This window comes from Rattus rattus, chromosome X (assembly GCF_011064425.1).
Source record: "Rattus rattus isolate New Zealand chromosome X, Rrattus_CSIRO_v1, whole genome shotgun sequence".
NCBI classification, from domain to species: Eukaryota; Metazoa; Chordata; class Mammalia; order Rodentia; family Muridae; genus Rattus; species Rattus rattus.
In genome coordinates this window covers 16,356,684-16,377,771 of record NC_046172.1, presented here as the reverse complement: position 1 = coordinate 16,377,771, position 21,088 = coordinate 16,356,684, and the positions used below count along the sequence as shown (strand labels likewise).

General features: G+C 43.4%; 1 protein-coding gene across 1 annotated transcript in view; it reads left to right on the top strand.

Annotated features, from left to right (window-relative positions):
* The first annotated feature begins 4,077 nt into the window (after window positions 1-4,077).
* The window catches only part of Shroom4 (shroom family member 4), a 206,220-nt gene continuing 189,209 nt past the window's right edge, over window positions 4,078-21,088 (top strand). The window contains 1 exon segment of the mRNA XM_032890213.1: window positions 4,078-4,292. Coding sequence (XP_032746104.1) covers window positions 4,176-4,292 — 117 coding nt within the window. The 5' untranslated portion in view covers window positions 4,078-4,175.

The window sequence follows — 21,088 nt, the reverse complement described above, 5'->3', positions numbered from 1 at the left end:
TTAAATAGTTCACAGGAACACTATTTTAGTCTTTATCCTTCCCCAAGAGTAAGCTGAATAAAGTAAAACTTTAAAAACTTTAAAAATGAAGAGTACTTATATACATGTACTTTTAAATTATCATTTTTATAATAAATAGAACTATTAATTTATTATATATTTTAATTACTAAACCATATGATGCATTTTGAGCATTTCATTCCCAACTCCCCCTAACCCTTAGGGGATACATTCCAAACTCAGTTTTGTGTTTTCTTTAATAACCCAGTACGTTCCATTTGTGCTGTCCACATACTGCCACTTATGGGTGTGGGCAGTCCACTGACTTAGTCACTTGCCAGGGGCCATTCCTTAGAAAACAGCTCTCCTTCCCAAGCAGCCATTACCATTAATAGTTCCTCAGTTAGGGGAAGAGGCTGGCTCTCCTCCCACCCTCCATGCTGGAATGCAGTCAGACTCGTTCCTCTACAGGTTTGTGCAGGTAAAAGGAGATAGAAACACCTAGCCTGGTCTCTTCTAACTGTCCCATTTGTTATCTTTCTAGACTTTTAAATATGATCACAATATTGTAAATATTTTATTATTTTTAAGATTGTGTGTGCATGTGACTGCAGGTGGCTGTGACGGCTGAAGGTTTGGGGTCTCCCTGGAGGGAGATTTACAGGTAGTTATGAGCTGCCAGAGACGGGTACTGGGAATCAAACTTGGATTCTCTGCAAGAGTGGCCACCACTCTTAATTCTGAGCCATGTCTTTGACCCTAGCATAATATTTTTAATTATTAGCATAATATAGGATTTACATAAATCCTCCTTTTTATTATTTTAATTTCTCTAGGTAAGATTATCTATTTCAAGTTGCTTTTAATTACAAAAATGTGTTATTACCAGTCATCCTCCTCTGTTGATATATAGTTTCTGTGTCTACCCACATATTAGAGTTTCCACTTTTTTTGTCCACAAGCAATTTAACATTGAGTGAATTCATCATCTGTGGTATGCTTCCACTGTGTGTGCAAGAATGCATAATGACTGTTCTCTTTTGCAGTATTCCCATTTAATTCATTTTCATCACTAAGGCTTTGTTCACATATGCATGTGTGTGTGTATATGTATGCATGTTTGCAAATTACAGAGCAACCCAAGAAATCAAGTAGCTCAACCCTTACAATTTTACAGAAAAGAGAGCTGACTTGGTTAATACCACATTGCTAACTAATGGCATAACCAGCTTAGAGTTCAGTTTTCTCCTGTCAGACATGGTGGTACGTACTTGGTTTTCCAGTACTGGAGAACTGTGAGTTCAAGTCCAGCTCTCTCCTATACAGTGAGCCCTTTTCTTTCTTTTTTTTAGGGTAAAAATGAAGGAGCACTATTTTTTATTTTTTAAGCAAAGCTGATATTTCCAATATATGTATAATATGTCTACTATTTCTGTGTTATTTATGCAAAGAATGAAGTGATTTATCTTCTTCTTTAATGGTGAAAAAGAGAAGATGAGGAACATAACAGCCCTATGGAATATGGCTTGGAAGGCAAGTAGTTCAGTTCAAGGCTAGCTCAGTGCCTTGTTTCATGTTAAGGTCAAGAGCAGTTTTACTTTTTTTTTCTTTTCCAAAGTGTTTTCATATGTATTATTTCATCTTAGTCTCTCAATAGGTCTCAGAGGCAGGTACGTCAGAGCTTGTTAGCAAAAGTTTACAGATGAAGAAAATAAGACGGCAAAGGCTTAGCTCAGTGATTTGTTCAAGGCCACCTCTCTAATTAGTGACAAGGCCAGGGTTCAGAAGTATGTCTCCTGCTTACAAATACCTGCAGGCCCAAAATTCTGATAGTCCTTGGGTAGGATCACACATTCTGCGAACTGAACTTTGGAGATTTTAACATGCTAACTGCTCAGTTGCACTAAGTTACAGTCAGACCTGTTGCTCAGTTTCAAAGTGAGATAGAGCAAATACATTACAGCCGCAGTTGATATACAACTTAAAAACCCAGGAGTTGGGGCTAAAGATGTAGTTAAGTTAAAACTGATTGTCTAACAATCTTAACAGGCACTGGTTTCACTACTCAGTGTACACACACACACACACACGCGCGCGCGCGCGCCAAGTTGTTTCAGTCTCTAGTTGTGATGATTTGGATATGCTTGGCCCAGGGAGGGACACTGTTAGGAGGTGGGGCCTTGTTGGAGTAGGTGTGGTCTTGTTGGAGTAGGTGTGGTCTTGTTGGAGTAGGTGTGTCACTGTGGGTATGGACTTTATGACCCTCAACCTAGTTGCCTGGAAGCCAGTCTTCCTTAACAGCCTTCAGATGAAGAAGTCGAACTTTCAGCCAGGCCTTCCTGGATGCTGCTATGTTCCTGCCTTGATGATACTGGACTGAACCTCTGAACCTGTAAGTCAGCTCCAATTAAATGTTGTCCCTGTAAGACTTGCCTTGGTCATGGTGTCTGTTCGCAGTAATGGAAACACTAAGACACTACTATAAAAAAAATTAATCCCAAAAGGGGATGAAGGGATCTATCTTAAGACTTGCTTGTCATGAACAAGGCCCTAGGTTCTATCCTTAGTGCCAAAAATAAATTTAAAAAAGGAATCAGCAAATTGAGAAGGCATTTTCTGATTTCTAGTAACATGATCATGGTTTTTCTTAGGTTTGTGTACATGGTCGATTATGGCTTCTTTATGTAGGATTGTCTCTAAGGACACGTGGCAGATTATAAACATCCAAATTACCATTATGAGCAATTTCCTTGGCATGCTGGGACATAGGACAGGCAGCAGGATGCTTAAGACACAACGAGGAAGTGGGAGCAGAGAGTGGACACCTGAATTGTGGGAAGTTTTCCATGGAAGGAAGGGACCAGATAGTGTTTGCTGTCATGAGGAACAAAGTATGAAGGCATGGGAAAGGACGCTCAAAAGCAAGACCAAGTTAAGAAAGTCTTGTTGACTCAGCCTTGTCTTGTCAACACTTTCCCTGCTGGTGTGAAGCCCTTTAAAAAGTCACTTCCCACTTGTGGCTGCAGAGAAAACATGTCCTGAGAGGGGAGATAAAGTGCTTAGGTCAAGGCTGAGAACTCAGCATCAGATGATCTTAAAGACTGTTTCTGTAGCTGTTAGGCCGATTCTAAGAGCCAGAGAAACAGGCTCAGCCAAGAACAGATGCTTGGGTAGGTTTCAGACCCAGTGTGTTAAGTAAATTGATCCAAAAGGCACATTATCAATCGGCCAGCTTATCAATGGATATTCTTTCTTGGTTTTGGCTAGTCCTAACTTTGTAGATCCCTGGGTTGGCCATCTCATGCAGCAAGTGCAAGGCAATGTCAGGACCCCCCAGATGACAGGCACACCCACAATCACAGTACTCCCAGAGACACCAGTAGGGAGCTAGCTTGTGGCTGCGCCTGTTCAGGGGCCATCCTCAGTTCTCCTTTATTTAAACCATGCTCCTAGGCAATGTTCCATAATGACTCCACACAACTACTGTGTGCATGAAGTAGCCTACATGCACAACCCCACTGTGTTTGCTGGTCCTGGGTGTACTTCACTTTCCACTCCTGTAGGCAAGGTCCACAGATTAGTAGCCTTGTAATCGCCCCCTTCCTCCTTCCCCCACATCCCAGGACCTGGCTCTCAGCACCCTCAGGAGAAAAAGGCAGTCAGAGAGACATGAAGGCTCTAATCAGAAAAGTGCACTCGGCCACGAGGGCCCATGCACACTGACTTTCACCTCGGTTTGCTCGGGCTGAAGGAGGGGCGGGTAGCTCCGCAGTAAAGAGGAGGACCAAAGAGGGGGGCCTACTTGAATGAAACAATGTAACAATTGATGTGAGGCCTCGCCTAGCTCCCACTCCTCAGCGATCCTATAGGCGAGGTCCCAGTGCCTGCCCCTCCCCATTGCTCCGTTTTCTTGTCCATTAAGCACCATCCCTCCGCCTCTCTTTCCTTCTTTTCTTTTTTCCCCCTTCTCCTTACCCCTCCCTCTCCCCCCTCTCTCCAGCTCCGTGTCATTTCCTCCTAGAGCTCACTAGCTGCCTGAGCGTCTCCAGCCGGGAGAGTAGGCGGAGCGGGGCGGCGCGGCGCTGGAGGACGATGGTGGCTGAGCTGCTGGGGGCGGAGGCTCCGTAGCCCCCGCGGAAAAGGAGCCCGGCGGCGCCTGCCCAGCCGAGCCGAGGATGGAGAACCGGCCGGGGTCCTTCCAGTACGTCCCGGTGCAGCTGCAAGGGGGGGCGCCCTGGGGCTTCACCCTGAAGGGGGGCTTGGAGCACTGCGAGCCGCTCACGGTGTCGAAGGTAAGGAGCGGTGGCTCGCTCCTCACGGCGTCCAACTTTGAATGGGCTAGCGGGTGCGCAGAGTGCGCGGGGTGCGGGCCTCAGCCCCACTTTGCGACTTGGCCGGCCGGAGCCCGAGGGGCTGCAGCCACACCGAGGGGGTCCTGCCGCCGGAGCAGACTGCAGGGAAGTGTGTGGCTGGAGGATGGGACCCGAGGCGCCCGGTCCCCGGCCCCCGCAGGAGCTTTGCGTGCAGTCACACTCACGGGGCACCGGGGCAGCCTCACTCCCCCCACGGCGAGGAGGCCACTCACCTCAGTGTGGGCTGCAGGAAATGGCGGCTGCTGGGGGTTCTCCTTGACTTGGAGGCCCCTGAGCCGGGCAGGACAGTGAGGGGCTGAGGGCACGGGCGGGGGGTGGGGGGCTCGGGACTGGCTCTCCCGGCTCTCCCTCGGGCTGTCCTGCCCGAGGCAGGTTGCTGGGCTAGGGTCTGGCGCAGAGCTGGTGATGAGGCATCGCTGGCTTTCCGCAGCCTCTCTTCCCACAGCCGGACGCACACACGCTCTTTCAGAGCTGGGGCGTTGCTGCTGCCGGTTCCCCCTCGGCCCCTTTCCCTCCCTCCTGCCCCGCGCCAGCGAGATTTCTTGCACGCTGCGAAGTGTGGAGGGAACTTTTGTGCCATGGAGCACAGCTGTGCTGAAGCGGCCACTAGGGTTGCTTTGATTTAAGAGCCTGTGATCAGCTGGAACCAAGTTGCAGCTAGAGGCCGGGGGAGAGAAGCACTCCCAAGAGCTCTGGAACCTCCAAACCCAGGCGTCTCCAGTGCGAGTGAGGGTGGAGGATGGGGGACTATTGGAGTCGTTACTGGGAAGAGTGACTTGTAAGACTGCTCACCTTGGAGCACAAGATTGCCAGGTGGAGGGACTTCATGAACTTTAACCCACTTTTCTTGTTTCTCTTACAAACTCAGTTAGCGAGCCATTCCAATGCACGGGGAAGGCAGTTGAGATTGTAGATGGAGATCTGGGCGGGGGGTGGAATGCTCTAGCTTTTTAAAGTAACAAATGTAGCTATAGGGATTCTTTTTGTTTCCCATGTTAACAGAGCAGCTGAGCTCTGAAAGTTACTGCCCTCCCCCGCCATAACAATCTATGTTACTTTCTCCATGCATTGGCATGGCTTGCTAGCTAACTTGTGTAGGTATCTTTAAGGTGTTGGGGCAACGTGTTGCCCACGTGTGAACCAGTCAGTTCTGACTGTCTGAGGTGTATTGAGGCAACATTTTGAGGCGATTGACAGGGACCTCGAGAGAATCTTTAGCCTTCCCAAACCAGGCGATCTTCAACCAGCATAACCAGATTGAAGTAGATGATTTTGTGATCTACCCTCACATCCTGCCCTTTAACACCCTTCCTTTGGTATTCTCTGGAGCAAACCACTTTTTAAAAAACAGACAGACAGACAGACAGACAGACAACAACAACAACAGCAACAACACCCTATTAAATAGCCCCTTTGGAGAGGGGGATCTTAGCCTTGAAGAATTTCTTCTAATCAAACTCAACCCCTCTCTTTCCACCAAGGTCACAATAGGATATGCAGCCCTCAGTCTGGCAGCTCCCCCTTTCTTTTCCTCCTCAGGCTGCCCACAGAATTTCCAGTCTGCCTAGACCCTGGAGAGGTCATTTCTACAGCTTTGTCCAGGCTGCCCCAACCTGCCAGGCCCTCTGACAGTGCTTGTTGCTGTGGTCCTGAATTATTTTGTGAGCCCATAGGAGCATGGCAGGGGGTGTTACTAAGTATGGGGCAGCCAGCAATTTGTGGTCTGGCTGGGGGATTATTTGAGGATATATGAGGGTTTTCTTGGCCACACTGCTAAGGAAGTGCCTCGTGTGTGGAGAGGCAGGGTGCCTTTTAATGATTCCCTTTCTGCTGAATGCACACTTGGCCCCTATTATATAAAGATTCATTATTGTATGTATGGGTGTGCAGGAGTAAAAGCCAGGTATAACTGGGTTGGCTGGGACATCACATAAAGGTATTTTAGTTTTTCAGTGTAATGCTTGTAGCCTCCTCCTCTTCCTCCTCTTCCTCCTCTTCTTCCTCTTCCCCCTCTTCCCCCTTTTCCTCCTCTTCCTCCTCTTCCTCCTCTTCCTCCTCCTTCTTCACGAGATAACTATTTGGGATATTTCATTGTTCTATCTTAGTGTGTTTCTTCTTATGCTTCAGGACAATATAGCTCTCTCCCCACAAGTAGGTTTTTAAGTGACCAGTGGGGATGGACTAGAAATTGAAATGAATTGGGAAATAAAAAACAAACAAACCAACAACCCTCTGGATTCTAACTCTTGCCTTGTCAATCTTTGCTGTGGAATCCTGGGAATATCCCTTGGCTTTCCTGGGCCTGGGCATCCCTAGATCTAAAATGAATTGGAAGTGGGCAGTCTTTAAATGGCGCTATGATGGTTTGGTAGTGAATCGTCATAACCCTGACATTCTTTTCACCGGAACTGCTATATAGTGAGTAAGGAAGATGGCCGTTTCTTTTGCATCCTAACATACAGTGTACTTCTTACCTCGTACTCTGTTATCCTATCCCAGCCACACTGTGAGAGTCAGGGAAGGCTACAGAGAAGCTGATAGGGAAGCTGACTCTGTGGTGCGTTGAGTAGCTTGCTTCAGTCTGTTGTGTGGTGGACTGTCAGCCTTTTTCTTTTTGGTGGCCTAGAGAATATCTTGATTCTTCTGGTAGTACTACAACATGCGAGGGAGCATTGACTAATAACTTTCAGGGCTATATCTATTCTAACTGGCCTCTAACGCCAGTAATGCTTTCCATGTTGAGAAGTCATCTATAACCACTGTGTTTTAGGTATATGCTAATGAAGTCTGAGCTCAAGGGTGGGAGGGGGAGACTCTTTTGGTAACTAAATAACTTAGGCTTGTGAAAGACAGATGAGCTAAGAGTCACAATGCAAAATGGCAGCAGACCTCCTTTGCTTCTGGGGAAATCCAGACATAGTTAGAGTTCAGGCTGATATGCTGTACCTGCTTGGGAAAGGTATAGCCAGGGCGATGGAGACATTTGAGAAAAGGTGATCAGTAGGAGGAGACAGCTTAGGAATAGGAAAACTAACTTTTCATTTTAAGACCAGGAAATGGTCAGGTTGGGACAATCTTCAGTGGAACTAGCTAATATGGTTTCCTGGATGTGTAGAATTCAGCAGCCTGATTTATGGAGACTTGTATAGCTATGCGTTGATAATCAAGTGGCAAAAAAGGGACAATATGTTAAAGACCATTATTCTATTGATTACCACAGGTTTTAGGGAGAAGCTTGTGATTTTTCCATATGTGACATTAGTACTACTGAAGTCATAAGAAAATGACCATGAGGGAGTGGTCACATGACCTTAAAATTATTCATTTCTTTGGCTAGCTTCTCATACTAGATCAGGACAGGTATTGTCTGAATGAAATGGGGATTGTCTTCAAGTCAAATGTGTCTGTTTTAGTGTAGTGGCCTTGTCTATAGTCATTCATGGAGTTGACTCCCTGCATAAAATGATTCTTCTCGGGGGCGGGGGGGGGTGAACTTTTGCAAAGTTCTGGCACCAATGAATCTGTATCATATAGGACCTCTTGGAGGCCTCAGAGACTGGAGCAGTGTGTGTGGGTATGGGGGCATGGGAGAGACAGAAGGACAGAAAAACGGAACAGCAGCCTAAGGTTCCTGTGTAATGTCAGTTCTTAAAAATGGGCCCCGCACATGGAAAAGAAAGGGTGGGACTGGTGGTCAGGATTCAGGGAAAGGAAGCGGATAACTAGGGTAAAAAGGACAGGCCAGAACCCTGTGCTTACCCCACCCACATATTTGCTCTTTTCTGGCCTGTTTTTGGTAGGTGTCTCAATTTGGCACAGTGAGGCAAGTGGGAGCTAGTCACCGTTCTCTAACAAAGTAGGGCGGAGTTGGAGCATAGGCTGAAGGAGAAAGCCTATGGAATGTACACAAATATTCCTCTGTCATGTTTACCCCTGCTAGCTCTAAGTCACTATTTACAGAGTGATAGTCGGTTCATTTGTCCCATCTCCATTATCACAGAGGATGTGAGAATGGATGTGGTAACCCTTTTTATCCTTGACCTCATAGAAAGGCAGGACCTGCTCTTTAAGTTCTTTGTCAGCTCCAGTGCCCTCTCATGCTGATCTTAGTTCTAAACATTAAAAAAAAAAAAAAAAGCAGTTGAAACTTTAAAAGGCAGCCGAATGATCAGATTGATGTTTCCTTGTGACTGGAAGTAAATTTGGCTGTGACTTTTGAGTTCGTGTTGGATGTAGAGGTTGTGCGAGCAATGATGTAGCTTTCAAGTCCTTCCAGCTGCATTATAGGTCAGACCTAGCCCCACCCTCAGGCCTAGTCAAGGACCTGGCAGTCCCAAAGGTATTTTTGCAGGGTATGTTAATAGTAGATGAATGCAGCCTGATTACTTATATGAATCCATCCCTGATCTTTCCCACTAGAATCCACAAAGACACCTTCTTCAGTTTCATGACTTCTGTCTTCTTCCAGAAAGGACACAGCATGGAATAGGAATCTATCTAAGGATATAAGAGGGGGGTAAAACAAAAAGGCTATATGGTATGTCTCACAAAGCTTGGCTAACCCTTTGCATACGTAGAATTTTAGGCCCTGTCTTAAATAATTTGCATACATGGGATTTTAGCTCTGTCATATATACCTAGTACCCTGTTAATAACCATGTTTTGTTCGTGAAGGAAAAGGGTCCATGCCTTTTTGTACAGTTTCTCTTCCCTAAAACCTCAAAGACAATACTTTTAACTCCAGCTGGAAGACACTTGAGCATTGTTCTTTAAATAGTTAAAGCATTTCTCCCTTGCTTCTCCCAGAACACTCCCCAGGAATTTCTTTAAAGAGAAAAAGACAGTTTCGGACAGAGACTACTAGTTATGGGGTAATTATCATGAGAGAACACGATTGTGTTTATGGTTAGGCTTCTTCCAAACCAGAGGAAAATGTGCTGACCCATCTGGGAGAAGTTAATGAAGAACAGCAGAGATTACAGGAAGGTGTGCTCTCAGTGCCCACTGCCCCCTGTGCCAAAGGGCAGGCTTAACTAAGGGCTGCTATATTGCTGCTGCTCTTGGTTGGGACCTAGAAACAGTCTCAGAGTCACTGGAAGTCACTTGCTTTAAGGTCACTTAAAGAACCTGTTGTGGAGGGTCTCTGATTATGTTCTCCTCTGGTCAAGGGGGATCATGTGTATATTCAAGCCTGCCTACTTCACTGTTGTCAGGTTTAATCTGTGGAGAGTTTTTACCTATATTGAGTTGCAAACATTTCTCTTTGCCTCTCATCCATGGGGCTAAGCCCTGCAATCTTGGACCACACAGAACAGTGGTGCTTCCTCTGTTTTAGAAAAACCCTTGAGAGTTAAAAAAAAGAGATGTGCTCCCTTAACTTTTCCTTATGGGGGTCTGTGATTTAGCCTTTCCTTCTGTACTTTCAAAAATCAAATTTATGTGCCTTCTCAACTCTTAGGAGATCTGAGGTTCCTCACTCCACTCTGGATTCACTACATCTTGTTCATTGTTCTTTCCCCTCCCCTCTTCAAATTTCTGGTGCTCAAGCTCAAAGCTAGGACATTGAGCATGGTAGACAAGTGCTCTTCCGCTGGGCTACATCCCTCATCCCTACTCCTTGAGGCTCTCTTTAGTTATGGAGCCCACACACAATATAGCCATCTCCTGGAGAAAGTTACAAAAATTAAGTGAGACCTTTTTTTGTGCTGAGAATTGTGTCCAGCTACAGACCATTCTTTAAAAACACATATCTGAAGGGGGCTCAGCAGCTAAAGGGGCTTAGCTCCTGCAGATGACCTTGGTTTGATTTTCATTATGTACATGGCAGCCCAAATGTAAAGCAGGTCCAGATCTGTTGCCCTTCTTCTGACCTCCTCAGGCTCCTGTATGCACATGTGTTCCTGTGCATGCTTGTACACACTCATAAAACAAAATAAGTGTTTTCAAAAGAAGATATAGCCAAAGATGGCTCTGTTTCTCTGGTGGCAATGTCATAAGAAGGCTCTGTGACCATGTCTGATAGTTGAAGGAAATACTGTGCTGCTAGAAATCCATAGTTGTCCAAGGTCTTTAAATAAGCACACAGGAAAGCCATATGACGAAGTGTGTGTGTGTGTGTGTGTGTGTGTTTGTGTGTGTGTGTGTGTGTGTGTGTGTGTGTGTGTGTTGGTTGGTCAGAGGCAGATGTTAGATATCTTCCTCTGTTGCTTCCCACTATATTTTTCGAAACTGGTTCTTTGAACCTAGAACTTTCATTGTCTGGCTACTAGACTTTTGATTATCTGGGACCTGCCTATCCCTGACCCCACCCCAGTGTTTGGGTTATAGGTATGCACCACCATACCTGTCTTCTTTGTGGGTGCTAGGGATCTGAACTTGGCTCCTTATGGTTATACAACACTTTTTCTACTGAGCCATCCTCCTAGCCACAAATAATAAATTTTTCAGTGACACTTTTCATCTCCTACTATTTACATGGAATTCCCCTTGCTCCTAGCCCACAGCAGCTGTGAGAAAGACACTCCAGGGAAGATGACAGAGGGGGGGGAGGGCTTAGGACTTGCCTTCATAGAGTGTATATGTCTAAACAAAGACACTGTTAACAGAGTAGGAAGTGGTATTTAATAAATGTTGTCAGAATCAGAATTCCAGTTTTTTAACCTCTCTGAACTTCCCTTCTAGGGAAAGTAATCAATTCCAAAATTGAAAATACCAACCATATGTCATATGTGATATGTAAGTAGTCTCTTATATACATGCATACATACACATACACATATACACATATACAAACATGTGTGTATTAAAATATATGGCACTGATTGCAGTGTTTCTTGCAACCCTGGGTTTCTAGGGTCTGGGGTTTTGGGGTTTTCTGTTTAGACTCGGAATAGCCACAGAAGTCACTCGTGCTGGAGGTCTTGCATTCACAGGCTTTTAAAAATGTATCTCTCCATATTTCCCCACTTATCATCTGATCTGGGAAATGCCTTTCTTTACTCCAAAAGTCTAGACCAGGGAGGAGATTGGAGCAGGGCTTAATTTTCATTGTTGGAGCCCTAGGTTTCTTTTTTTTTTTTTTTGGTTCTTTTTTTCAGAGCTGGGGACCGAACCCAGGGCCTTGCGCTTCCTAGGCAAGCTCTCTACCACTGAGCTAAATCCCCAACCCCGAGCCCTAGGTTTCTAAGGGAAGGGAAATTGAAGTCCAGAGAACATGTCCACACTGACACTTGACAATAGTTGTTAGGCTCACTCAGAACAACTCTAGAGAATCCTATTTAATCCATAGTGGATGAGCAATGAAATTATTCAACATAATCATACTGAATAATATTTTTTTGTAAGAAATGGTATTCAGAACTCCAAGATGCTTACTTACACAAGGTATTCTTGGAAAACAATTCATCTATAAGTTACAGAAAAGTACTCTAGAGAGTTCTAGTACACAGCTCTAAGCAACTTTGGGATTTCTGTTGCCATCAGTGCTTGATGTACTCATATCCTCACTACTGGGACCAGATGTGTGTTAGATCTCCATGGTAACTGAGCTATAGGTTTACCTGTGAGTTATCTTCCAACTGTTTTATTCTGGGTGTGTTGATAATGAGATCACTTTCACTTGGCATCTATAAAACCAAATATTTTGTTTCCTGGTACTCACTAAAATATTTATTACTGACATTCTTTAATTAAGTTGTTGATCAGTAAATTTGAGTACAATTTTTCCTAGCTAAAGATTATGTTCCAAGGACCAGGATGAAGTAAACTTTGTCTCCTCATGTCCCTTAGCCACCTTCAGTGCAAATAGGCGAGTGGAAACATTGCCGTGTATATTAGTTTTGCAAGAGATGATCTGTTTCTTCCGCACACCTCACTGGCATGTTTATTTGGGCAGAGCCATCCTGCTGGGGCACCGAAGTGGCAAGGATCAAGATGACTTGAGCTCTCAAAGTACTTTCTAACCCCTCCCATGACTCTTCACTTCCGCCCTCCTCTTTCAGTATAAGTCTGTGCCTATGCTCTGGGACAGAATTACTACTTCCTCATTCAGAGGAAGAGACTCATTTTTCATCCATCCATCCATCCATCCATCCATCCATCCATCCATCCATCCATCCACTACCTATCTTTATTTCATGTCCAGTCCTCGATTTCAAGCCTGTAGCCACAAGCACTGGTTGTTTAAGGCCTCCATTTTGGACTCTCACTCAAGTGCCATTGGCTCTTTGTTTCTTTGTCCGTTGGCTGCCCTGCCGGCTATCCAGAACCCATTTTCCCCCTTTGGTTACACTGAGCACTTCTACTTTGCTACAGCAGCTTTGTCTGTCGGGGCTCAGGATGCTCTGGTAGGGGCTAATTGAGGCCAGTAAGTTTGAAATAGTTCAGTAAATTAAAGTAGAAACAGAGGGAAGATTTCTCACACTTCATTTCTCTGTCCAGTCTGAATTAAGGACAAGTCTTTTGCCACCTTCCGTTACTTGGAGATACTTAGCAATTTCCTGAGTAATCTTGGCATGTTCCTTTCATTTCTTTGTGCCATCCTCTTTTTTTTTTTTTTTTTTGGTAGAACTTTCAGGGAGTAAGTTTCTACTTTATGGAAGGGCTTGAGAGTCCTTTCTTGTTCTGGCTGTGGCAATGTGACAGCAGACAGCTCTCACAGAACACCACGTTTCTCCACACTGCCGTTTCCTATCTTTACAGAAGTGGCTGTTTCCTGGTGTGTTCTCAGAGACGGGCATGGTCTGTTAACTTTCACTCAAATCTTTTAATGTTACCTCTCTAAAGAATGTGGGAGGTAGAATTGATCTGACAGGACCAAGGGTTAAGCCCACTGAAGAACAGATTCTCTGAGATATCTTCCGGCCCTCATTCTAACACCACCCAACCGATTTCTAGCTGTTTTGGTTTTCTTTTTCCATAAGCCCTCCCCCAGCAGGAAGGTTTTGAATGGTTCTCCTATATTTATTGCCTTTCATGGTCTATCAGAAACTGATCTTTCTTTTGAGAAGAGGGGGTTGGAGGTAGAGCTAGAAGTAAAGCTGGTTTGACTAGTCATTCAGGAAAAGGGTTAGATACTCATGGCTACAGTCTCATCTTTGCTTATGATACCATGACAAGCTAAAGCCTTGTCTTTGTTGGGCTGTCTTACTGCTCTCCATTTCTATTTGTGTGTGTGTGTGTGTGTGTGTGTGTGTGTGTGTGTGTGTGTGTGTGTGTGTGTTTAAGGAAAAGTCCCTTCTGCCCAAACTTCCACAGGCAAGTAGCTTTTAATGGCCTCTCTCTCTAATTGAAAGTATGAGTGATGATGTTTTGACTACAGAGCTGTGAGTGTGTGTCAGACCTGACTCATGTTCTTTGGAGAAATTGACTGTGACATTGGGGCTTTCTTAATTTAAATTGTTAATTAAGAAAGGTCAAGACCATAGGCTGAAACATGGATCAGGCAAGGATCTGGATACTTCCAGATATTTACAGAGTGGAGGACCAGTAGTTTGGACTGGAGTTCAGCAATCTGTTGGATGCAAAGGGTGGTCAGAGCCTACACAAGGGGTGGGGATCACAAACCTTGAGAACCTGGAGTGGCAAATAAGTCTGTTTCAGGTATTTTGCATGTGTTTTCCTTTAATATTTATAGTAGGTCTCTGAAGGGGATATTGATGTCTCAGTTATGCAAATGAAGGGATTAAGACCCAAGAGAAGTTAAGGGAAAGATTTGAAATTCTATGCTAAGTGGGAGAGCTGGCATTGAAACTTAATTCAGGAGGCAGAGGTGTAGTTTCAGTCCACAGTGCCACCACAATATTATTTTAATTTTAATCATTTATTTTGATTTTTCGCAGTGCTGTGGACAGAACTCAGGCCTTCGTATATGCTAGGAAAAGCTCCGCCGCTGAGCTAAACCTCTGGCATTCAAACGTCTGGCTTATCCCAAGTCTCAGTTTCTTTTTACAATGTCACACCTATATATCTTAAAAATAAGGAGAATTGGATGGGAGAAAGAAGAGGAATGAGAAATAAAATTTAATGAAGAAACTAGTAATGTCAATAATTATACCTCAGGTTTTTTGTGTGTGTGTGTGTGTGTGTGTGTGTGTGTGTGTGTGTGTGTGTGTGTGTGTCTGTCTGTCTGTCTGTCTCCTGGAAGTGCTAGGGTTAGAACCTAGGGCTTGGGGCATGCTAAGAGATCAATCAATCTACAAACTGAGTCATATCCCAGGCCTGTTTTTTGTTTTATATCTGTAGCCTTCAGAAGATCAGAATCTTAGTCTTAATGGCTGCCCCTCATCTGTGAGCCTTTTAAGTAAGTCATTTTCCTTGTTGTGTCTAGGTTTTATAATTATCAAATGAAAATTGTCAAATTTGTGTGGTTCAATAATAAGAAGTAGAAAAAGAAGCCAGGAATTTGAGAGCAGGGAGTGGTATATGGAAGGGCTGAAGTGGGGAATATATTTAAATTATAATCTCAACAGTAAAATGAAATGAACTTGTATGGTTGTTCCAATAGAGGTGATTTCTTTCTTCTTTACTTCATATAAATACCACTGGCATATGTGATTGAAGAAGGAAATAGAATATCCTAGGTATCCTTATTAAGCTGAAATTCTTGTTAAATAATAAAATGTTTGAAGTTGGCAAATGTGCATGAAATGACAGGACAATTTTAATGTGATGTCTACAACTGCCTGCGGTAGACAAGACACGATTTTTGCCCCATGTCTAAATAGCTGGAGCTTTAAAGGGCTGTGTTAAACCTTGTTTGGTTGTCCTAAAAACTCTCAATTAAGACTCCAATCTATGAATCAATCAGCCAATCAGCCAATGAACCAGTTAACTAATCTGCACATCAGAGCACAGATTTGTGGAGCACTTTGCAGAGTTCCTCCTCCTAAACCACAGAATTCATGACATGACCACCAGAGTAGACCTGATCTTTGGATTCTCAAAGAGATGACATGTTTATTGAAGTTTATTTATGTACATAACTACTGTATGTCTAGGGAAAAAAAACAGTTGGATGCTGAGACAATAGAATAAAATCTAATAAGATTTGTTCATGGTTCAATGTTGGGAGCTTTGAGGGAAAGGTAAAAATTGAAGCTGAACCTGAGGGGTACATGCATGGTACTTAGGCAGTCTTGGGTGGTGGTAGAGAGTTTGTTCTGATTGGATGAATGCCTTAAAGATGCAGGCAGAATTACTGTATTTAAACTAGGCATCCAGTATAGTCCCAGTCACATAACTGCATGTCTGAGGAGAGACCTAAAGTGACTGATTGATCAGAAGAGACCGTTTGGAGCAATATGGTAATGTGCTGAGAGTGTGTTAGATGTCAGGTAACCAGGGGTTAGTGACATTGTATACCACTAAAAGAATGAAGCAGAAGTTAATAGGTATGGGAGCTGATGCCTCTATTTCAAATGTAGAAGATGGGGATTGACAGGGGAAGCAGTTTGTACTTTGTTTTTGGTCTTCTGATACTTCTTATGGGACAATCAAGCTGGGGGGTAGTAGGCAGGTGGGGACAAACACAAAGAGGTTTGTTTATATCTGCTTACTTAGGGGTTCAATCAATTGAAATAGCAAGTCATTCTGTTAGGAATACTGTTGTCAACACACAATTTTCTAATCTATTGATTGTTCTGTAAATCCGTTAATTGCCAGACTAGCCTATGCCCCAAAGACTTAGGAAACTGGCCTGCTTTGTGATTTAATGAGCATCCCTGGCTTTGTCTGGTTAGCAAACAGACAAAGTTTAGGTTAGTTTGTTTGGATCTGCAGGATGCCTAGTCAGTAGAGGTGTTGCTAGCTGGAGTTCTAGGAAAAAAGCAAGTAAACAAAAAAAATCCAAACCTCAGATGGACATGATAAAATGGATTGAGGCTTCTAAAAAATATCAGTTGACTTTGCCAAGATGTTTAAGGATTGTTTTCTATATATGTAAAATAAAATGTGGTAGCTTGTGAGGCAAACCTCAAACCACAGGAGTTTCAAGTTTCTGTTCCATTTTGATTGGTAGAAGTATTCTCCTCTCTGCCTGGCATGAGCTAATATTAATCTGTGAATATCATTGTTTATGATTTTGGAATAATAAGTGTTCTTCAATACGACCTTTAAAAATATTGTTCAACTGCCATGTGGGATTTCATTGCCTAGGTTTTGTCTTTACCACCCTAAAAATAAAAAGGAGATGGGGATTCATCTTACAACCTCTTGTGCTGTAAATCTGGCTGGGGAAATATTTTATCATTGAAATTTGTACAAGTTTGGAGTGATTACCTGTAGCACTGATGTTCTGTATCTTTATACTTAATAGAATGCCTTAGAAAGAGTCAATTTGTGTGTAGATGTACCTGTCAATTTGAGGACCATCCTATGTCTTCTACTTCCCGTCCTTCATGAATCGAGTTTCTACCTCATTACTATTTTGTGCAACAGCATCTACTTTTCTCCACCTTATGAAACTAAATGCAGAACTTTGTAAAAATGCCTGTACTGTGGAAATTGGTCTAAACCCATTCCTAGCTCTTTGTAGCTAAAACAACACTGTTTGCTCTAAGGTTAATGCGCATGTAGGTTCTTTAGTTTGCCTCCTTTCTCTCACCAGGTAAAATAACTTGTAATTTATATTTGAAATCCATTCAAATACCTAGCTGCTGGGGGAGACATTTTTTTGGTGTGGCAGAGATTGCTTGAGTGCTAGGCTCTTACAAGAGCTAGCTTGCTGACTGCTCTGCTGTGTGAGCTGGGGTGGGAGGCTAACTTTCCTCTTCTAGATGTAAAGGGCTCAATATGTAATTTTCGTGCTTTCTCCGTGCCCTTGGCTTGAGAAATGTGCTCAGGCTCTGTACATACTGGATCTGCTTAAGGAAGGTTTTGGCTCTTAGCCCTGTTCAGCTGCAGGGTTTGAGTTACAGACTTTCCCTTTCCAGCCCCTAATAAAAAGCAAAGGAATGAAGGGCAGAACCAGGGAGAGTTAATTTCCACTGCTAAGACCCAGGTAAGGTACTTCTATCTCCCATAACCCTAGGTTGTAGTCCTAATTTAAGGCTGAACTCTACTTTAAGCCTGTAAGTGATGGTGATCTGGAACAGGCCCCTGACAATCAAGTTTCGCCCTATGCCAGGTCTTCTTTTCCCCTTTCTTTTGCCTGTCTCTCTCTCTTCTTCATCTTTTACTTCCTGTTCTGTTGGGAGCTCAGAGGCTGAGATTCTAGCAACCAAGTCAACTGTTACTACTGGACAAGAAGAAATGGTATATCATTCTTCCTTTCCTCTAAACTGAGAGCTTTTCAGAAGCTTCTCCCACCCCACCCTGTTAATTCACAGACCCAACCTCAAGACAAAACCTAGAAGTCTTAATCTGAGTAAAAAGTATTATTGGTATCACTCCCAACTCAAAAGAGAGGCATGGGATGGTGAACTCAGATGGAGAAAGGCAGCTTTGAAAGAAGATCTAGAAAAAACTGGAATAGTAAAACGGGGCTTCTGCTTGGAGGAACAACTACCATAATGAATTTGCTTCTTCAAGTGGTTTTCCACCCTTTGATCATTCTCATCCCCAGATGGCTCCAGGTGGAATGACCAACTTTCCTTAGAAACTGTGGTGAGCCTCAAATCCTCATGTTAGCTTTGTATGGAGGGAACATGTGATGATAATGATGGTAGAGGAAGTTAGGAAGGACCCCTCCAGTGCAACAGTGCAACCTGAGATGTGAAGAGGGGTGACAGTAGTGGGGGATGAGGGTTTCTCTAGGCTGCTTGGCTTGCTGCATATGTAAGCTGTATTCTGCAGGCTGGCATTGGGGAGTGAAAATGTAGGCAAGTATTGCCGTGAGACTGTAACACAACAGTCATTCTGCTGGTTACTCTGTGTGGATTCAGAGAGGGTATACTGACTTTTGTGCTTGATTCAAGCCTTCATTTCTTCAGCTGAAATTGCACTTAAATGTGTGTGTGTGTGTGTGCGTGCGCATGTGTGTGCGTATGTGTATGTGTGTATGTGTGTGTTTTGTTTCTTTTGCTTAAACAAGCCCAAACGTGTTTCTATTTCACTGGCCTTGGTTGTGAGTCACTGTCTGGTATTTATACATAATGCCTTAAGTGTCTTCGTTATTTGACCATGACATTCCTTTTCTCACTGTTTCACTCAAAGCTGAGAACGCCAAGAAAGGAAAAAAGGAACTGACTAATGAGGCTTAATGTCATTGGTGCTCGTCTGTATGACGGTCAGGTTATCTTAGGTCACTAAGGGGACAGGTTAAGAATCAGTATTCAAATACTCAGGGATAGCACGGTGACACCAGGAGTGCTTAGTTTGCTACTGCCCAGTCTACTGCAGCAGAGCGTGTTTTACGGCCGTGGACTCAGAGCTGGTTTGTCTCGGGACCCCAGGAAGGATATATCCTTATTAGAATCTCTTGTAAGTATGAAAAAGTATGAATAATTAGAGGCATTCTTAACTAAGAAATGATTGAATAGTTGTGTACATTGGGGGACGATTTGGATAATATTCCTTCTACATTTTCTTGAAAACGTATCTCTCTAAGGGTGTAAGGATGGTAAACCCCATCTTGGGGGCACCTTAGTTATCAAAGGGCCAGAGCCTCGGATAGGAAGAACATTGCTGTTAGCATGGTCATTTAGAGGCCAGACAGCCAGTAAATCATTTAAGAAGGAATTAAAGGTTCAAAGGGCAGGAGAGAATTCTTTGGGTGACCTCATAGGTGCTTGAAAAATCAAAGGGCTAGCTGATGTGCTTTTATGGAGTGAAGGCTGGTTTGAAAGGGCAAGGGAATAGAAACGCACAATAGGAAATTGGCATAGCAGTTTTTATGCGCTTGGGAGTCTTAACTCTGGGTGGGGATGATCAAAGTTTCCGTTAAGTATCTTTTGTGTTCTTGAAATTGTGCATGCATATTCATTATAATATCATCCCTACAATGAATTAAGTCATACAGATGAAAAAAAAAAAAGTGAGGTCCAGAGAGGCAAAGCGTTGTTCTTCAGGTAAAGCAAAGGAAAGCTAGTATCTGAACCTACCTTTAATCCACTCCAAATCACATGCTTGTCTTATGTTACCTAAAGTTTTATTTTCCAGAGAATCCATTTTTATACGTCATACTACCTTTCTGATCCCACTGTTCACTATGGTAAGACTGTCGCTTGCATTGAAACATCGGACAAAGTTGAGTTTCACAGACCAGACATTTCAAAGCTTTCCTGGGAAGCTCATTTAAGGTACAAATTAGGCACTCAGGCTGTGTGTGTGTGTGTGTGTGTGTGTGTGTGTGTGTGTGTGTGTGTGTGTGTGTGTGTGTGTGTATGTGTGTGGTAGTATACAGAGATATTTAGTAATGTTTCTTTTCTAAGATAAAGACATGGGGACAGAAAGTTTTCATTACCTTGTCAAACTTCAACCAGTAATAGGCTCAGTATTCAAATTTTGATTTTTCTCTTTGTGTGATTTCCTGTTCTTCCCAGTGTGCTCCTGGTGTTTTTCAAAGTGGGAACGGAGTTAGGAAATAACACTGCAACACTGGGTTTGGCATGTTCTCGGCCCTCTCAGGTTCTTTTTTTAATTCAACCTTTTCTATCTTTTCCAACAAATTTCAAATGACTGGTAGCCTCCTGGTAGCCTCCTTCCTTTGCCTGTTTCCTTCCTCTTCCTTCCGCGTCTTCTTACTGAGGCAGTTTAAATTGTTATCTCAGAGGAGTGATAAGTGTGATAAGTGTTCAGGGACCAAAATTAACAATGTATAAACAGACATACGTTACTTCATCCCTGTCCCTAAACCACCTACGTTTTCTTCTCAGAGGCAACTGCTATCAATTCTCTATATTCCCTGTGTGGGCTCGTATGCATGTGTGTGTGTTCAGTGATTCCATTTTCTTCTGGCCCATGTTGTCTTTATTCCTCTCCAGTGTGACTAACTGACGTCTGTGTGAAGGCCAACTTTCCTGACACTTCCCCAGACTCCATTGTTGTTTTCCTTCCACATTGCTTGAACACTGCTTACCATGAAAAGGCAGTCAAGGGAGAATTTCCTGCTTCCAAATCTCTCTGTTTTATTTTCTCTGACTGAATTTATTTTTATTGTGCCTTTTCATAGTGTCTCTCTATATCCCCAGGGAAATGTTACATACCTACATATACACATAAACATACATCGATACATATACACATAAACATACATCAACACATATACACATATATACATATATATCCTTTTGCTTCTTCCACAAAAGGGAACATTTTGAAACTGTCTTCTGTGCCTCTTTTTCCACTTGCATATACTGGAGGTCTTTCAGTATCAGTATACAGAGATCTACCCTCCACTTAAAAACAGCTATTATCTGTAATTGTTTAACCAACCCTTAATGTCATTTACCCTTTGTATTGTTTCCATTGCACTATATGGACTTGGTTGTCCCCCAAATCCTATTGCCAGCATGGTTTCTGTGGCACTGAATGGCCTTGTTTCTCCACCCTCTCACTGTTCTCACACTACTCCTCTGTATGAATCAAGAATCAGAGTTCAGTCCCTACATGCTTGTCTCTGTGTCTCTGTGCTACCCCCTCCCCGCCCCCAGCTATGTCCATCCTAAAGTTACCATTAATTAGTTTGTACTTTTAGAATTACTCAGTGAAGAAATCTCATGACTCCCAAATCCCTTTTCAGTTATCTGGTGGGCAATGTTTGCTTGAATATTATTATT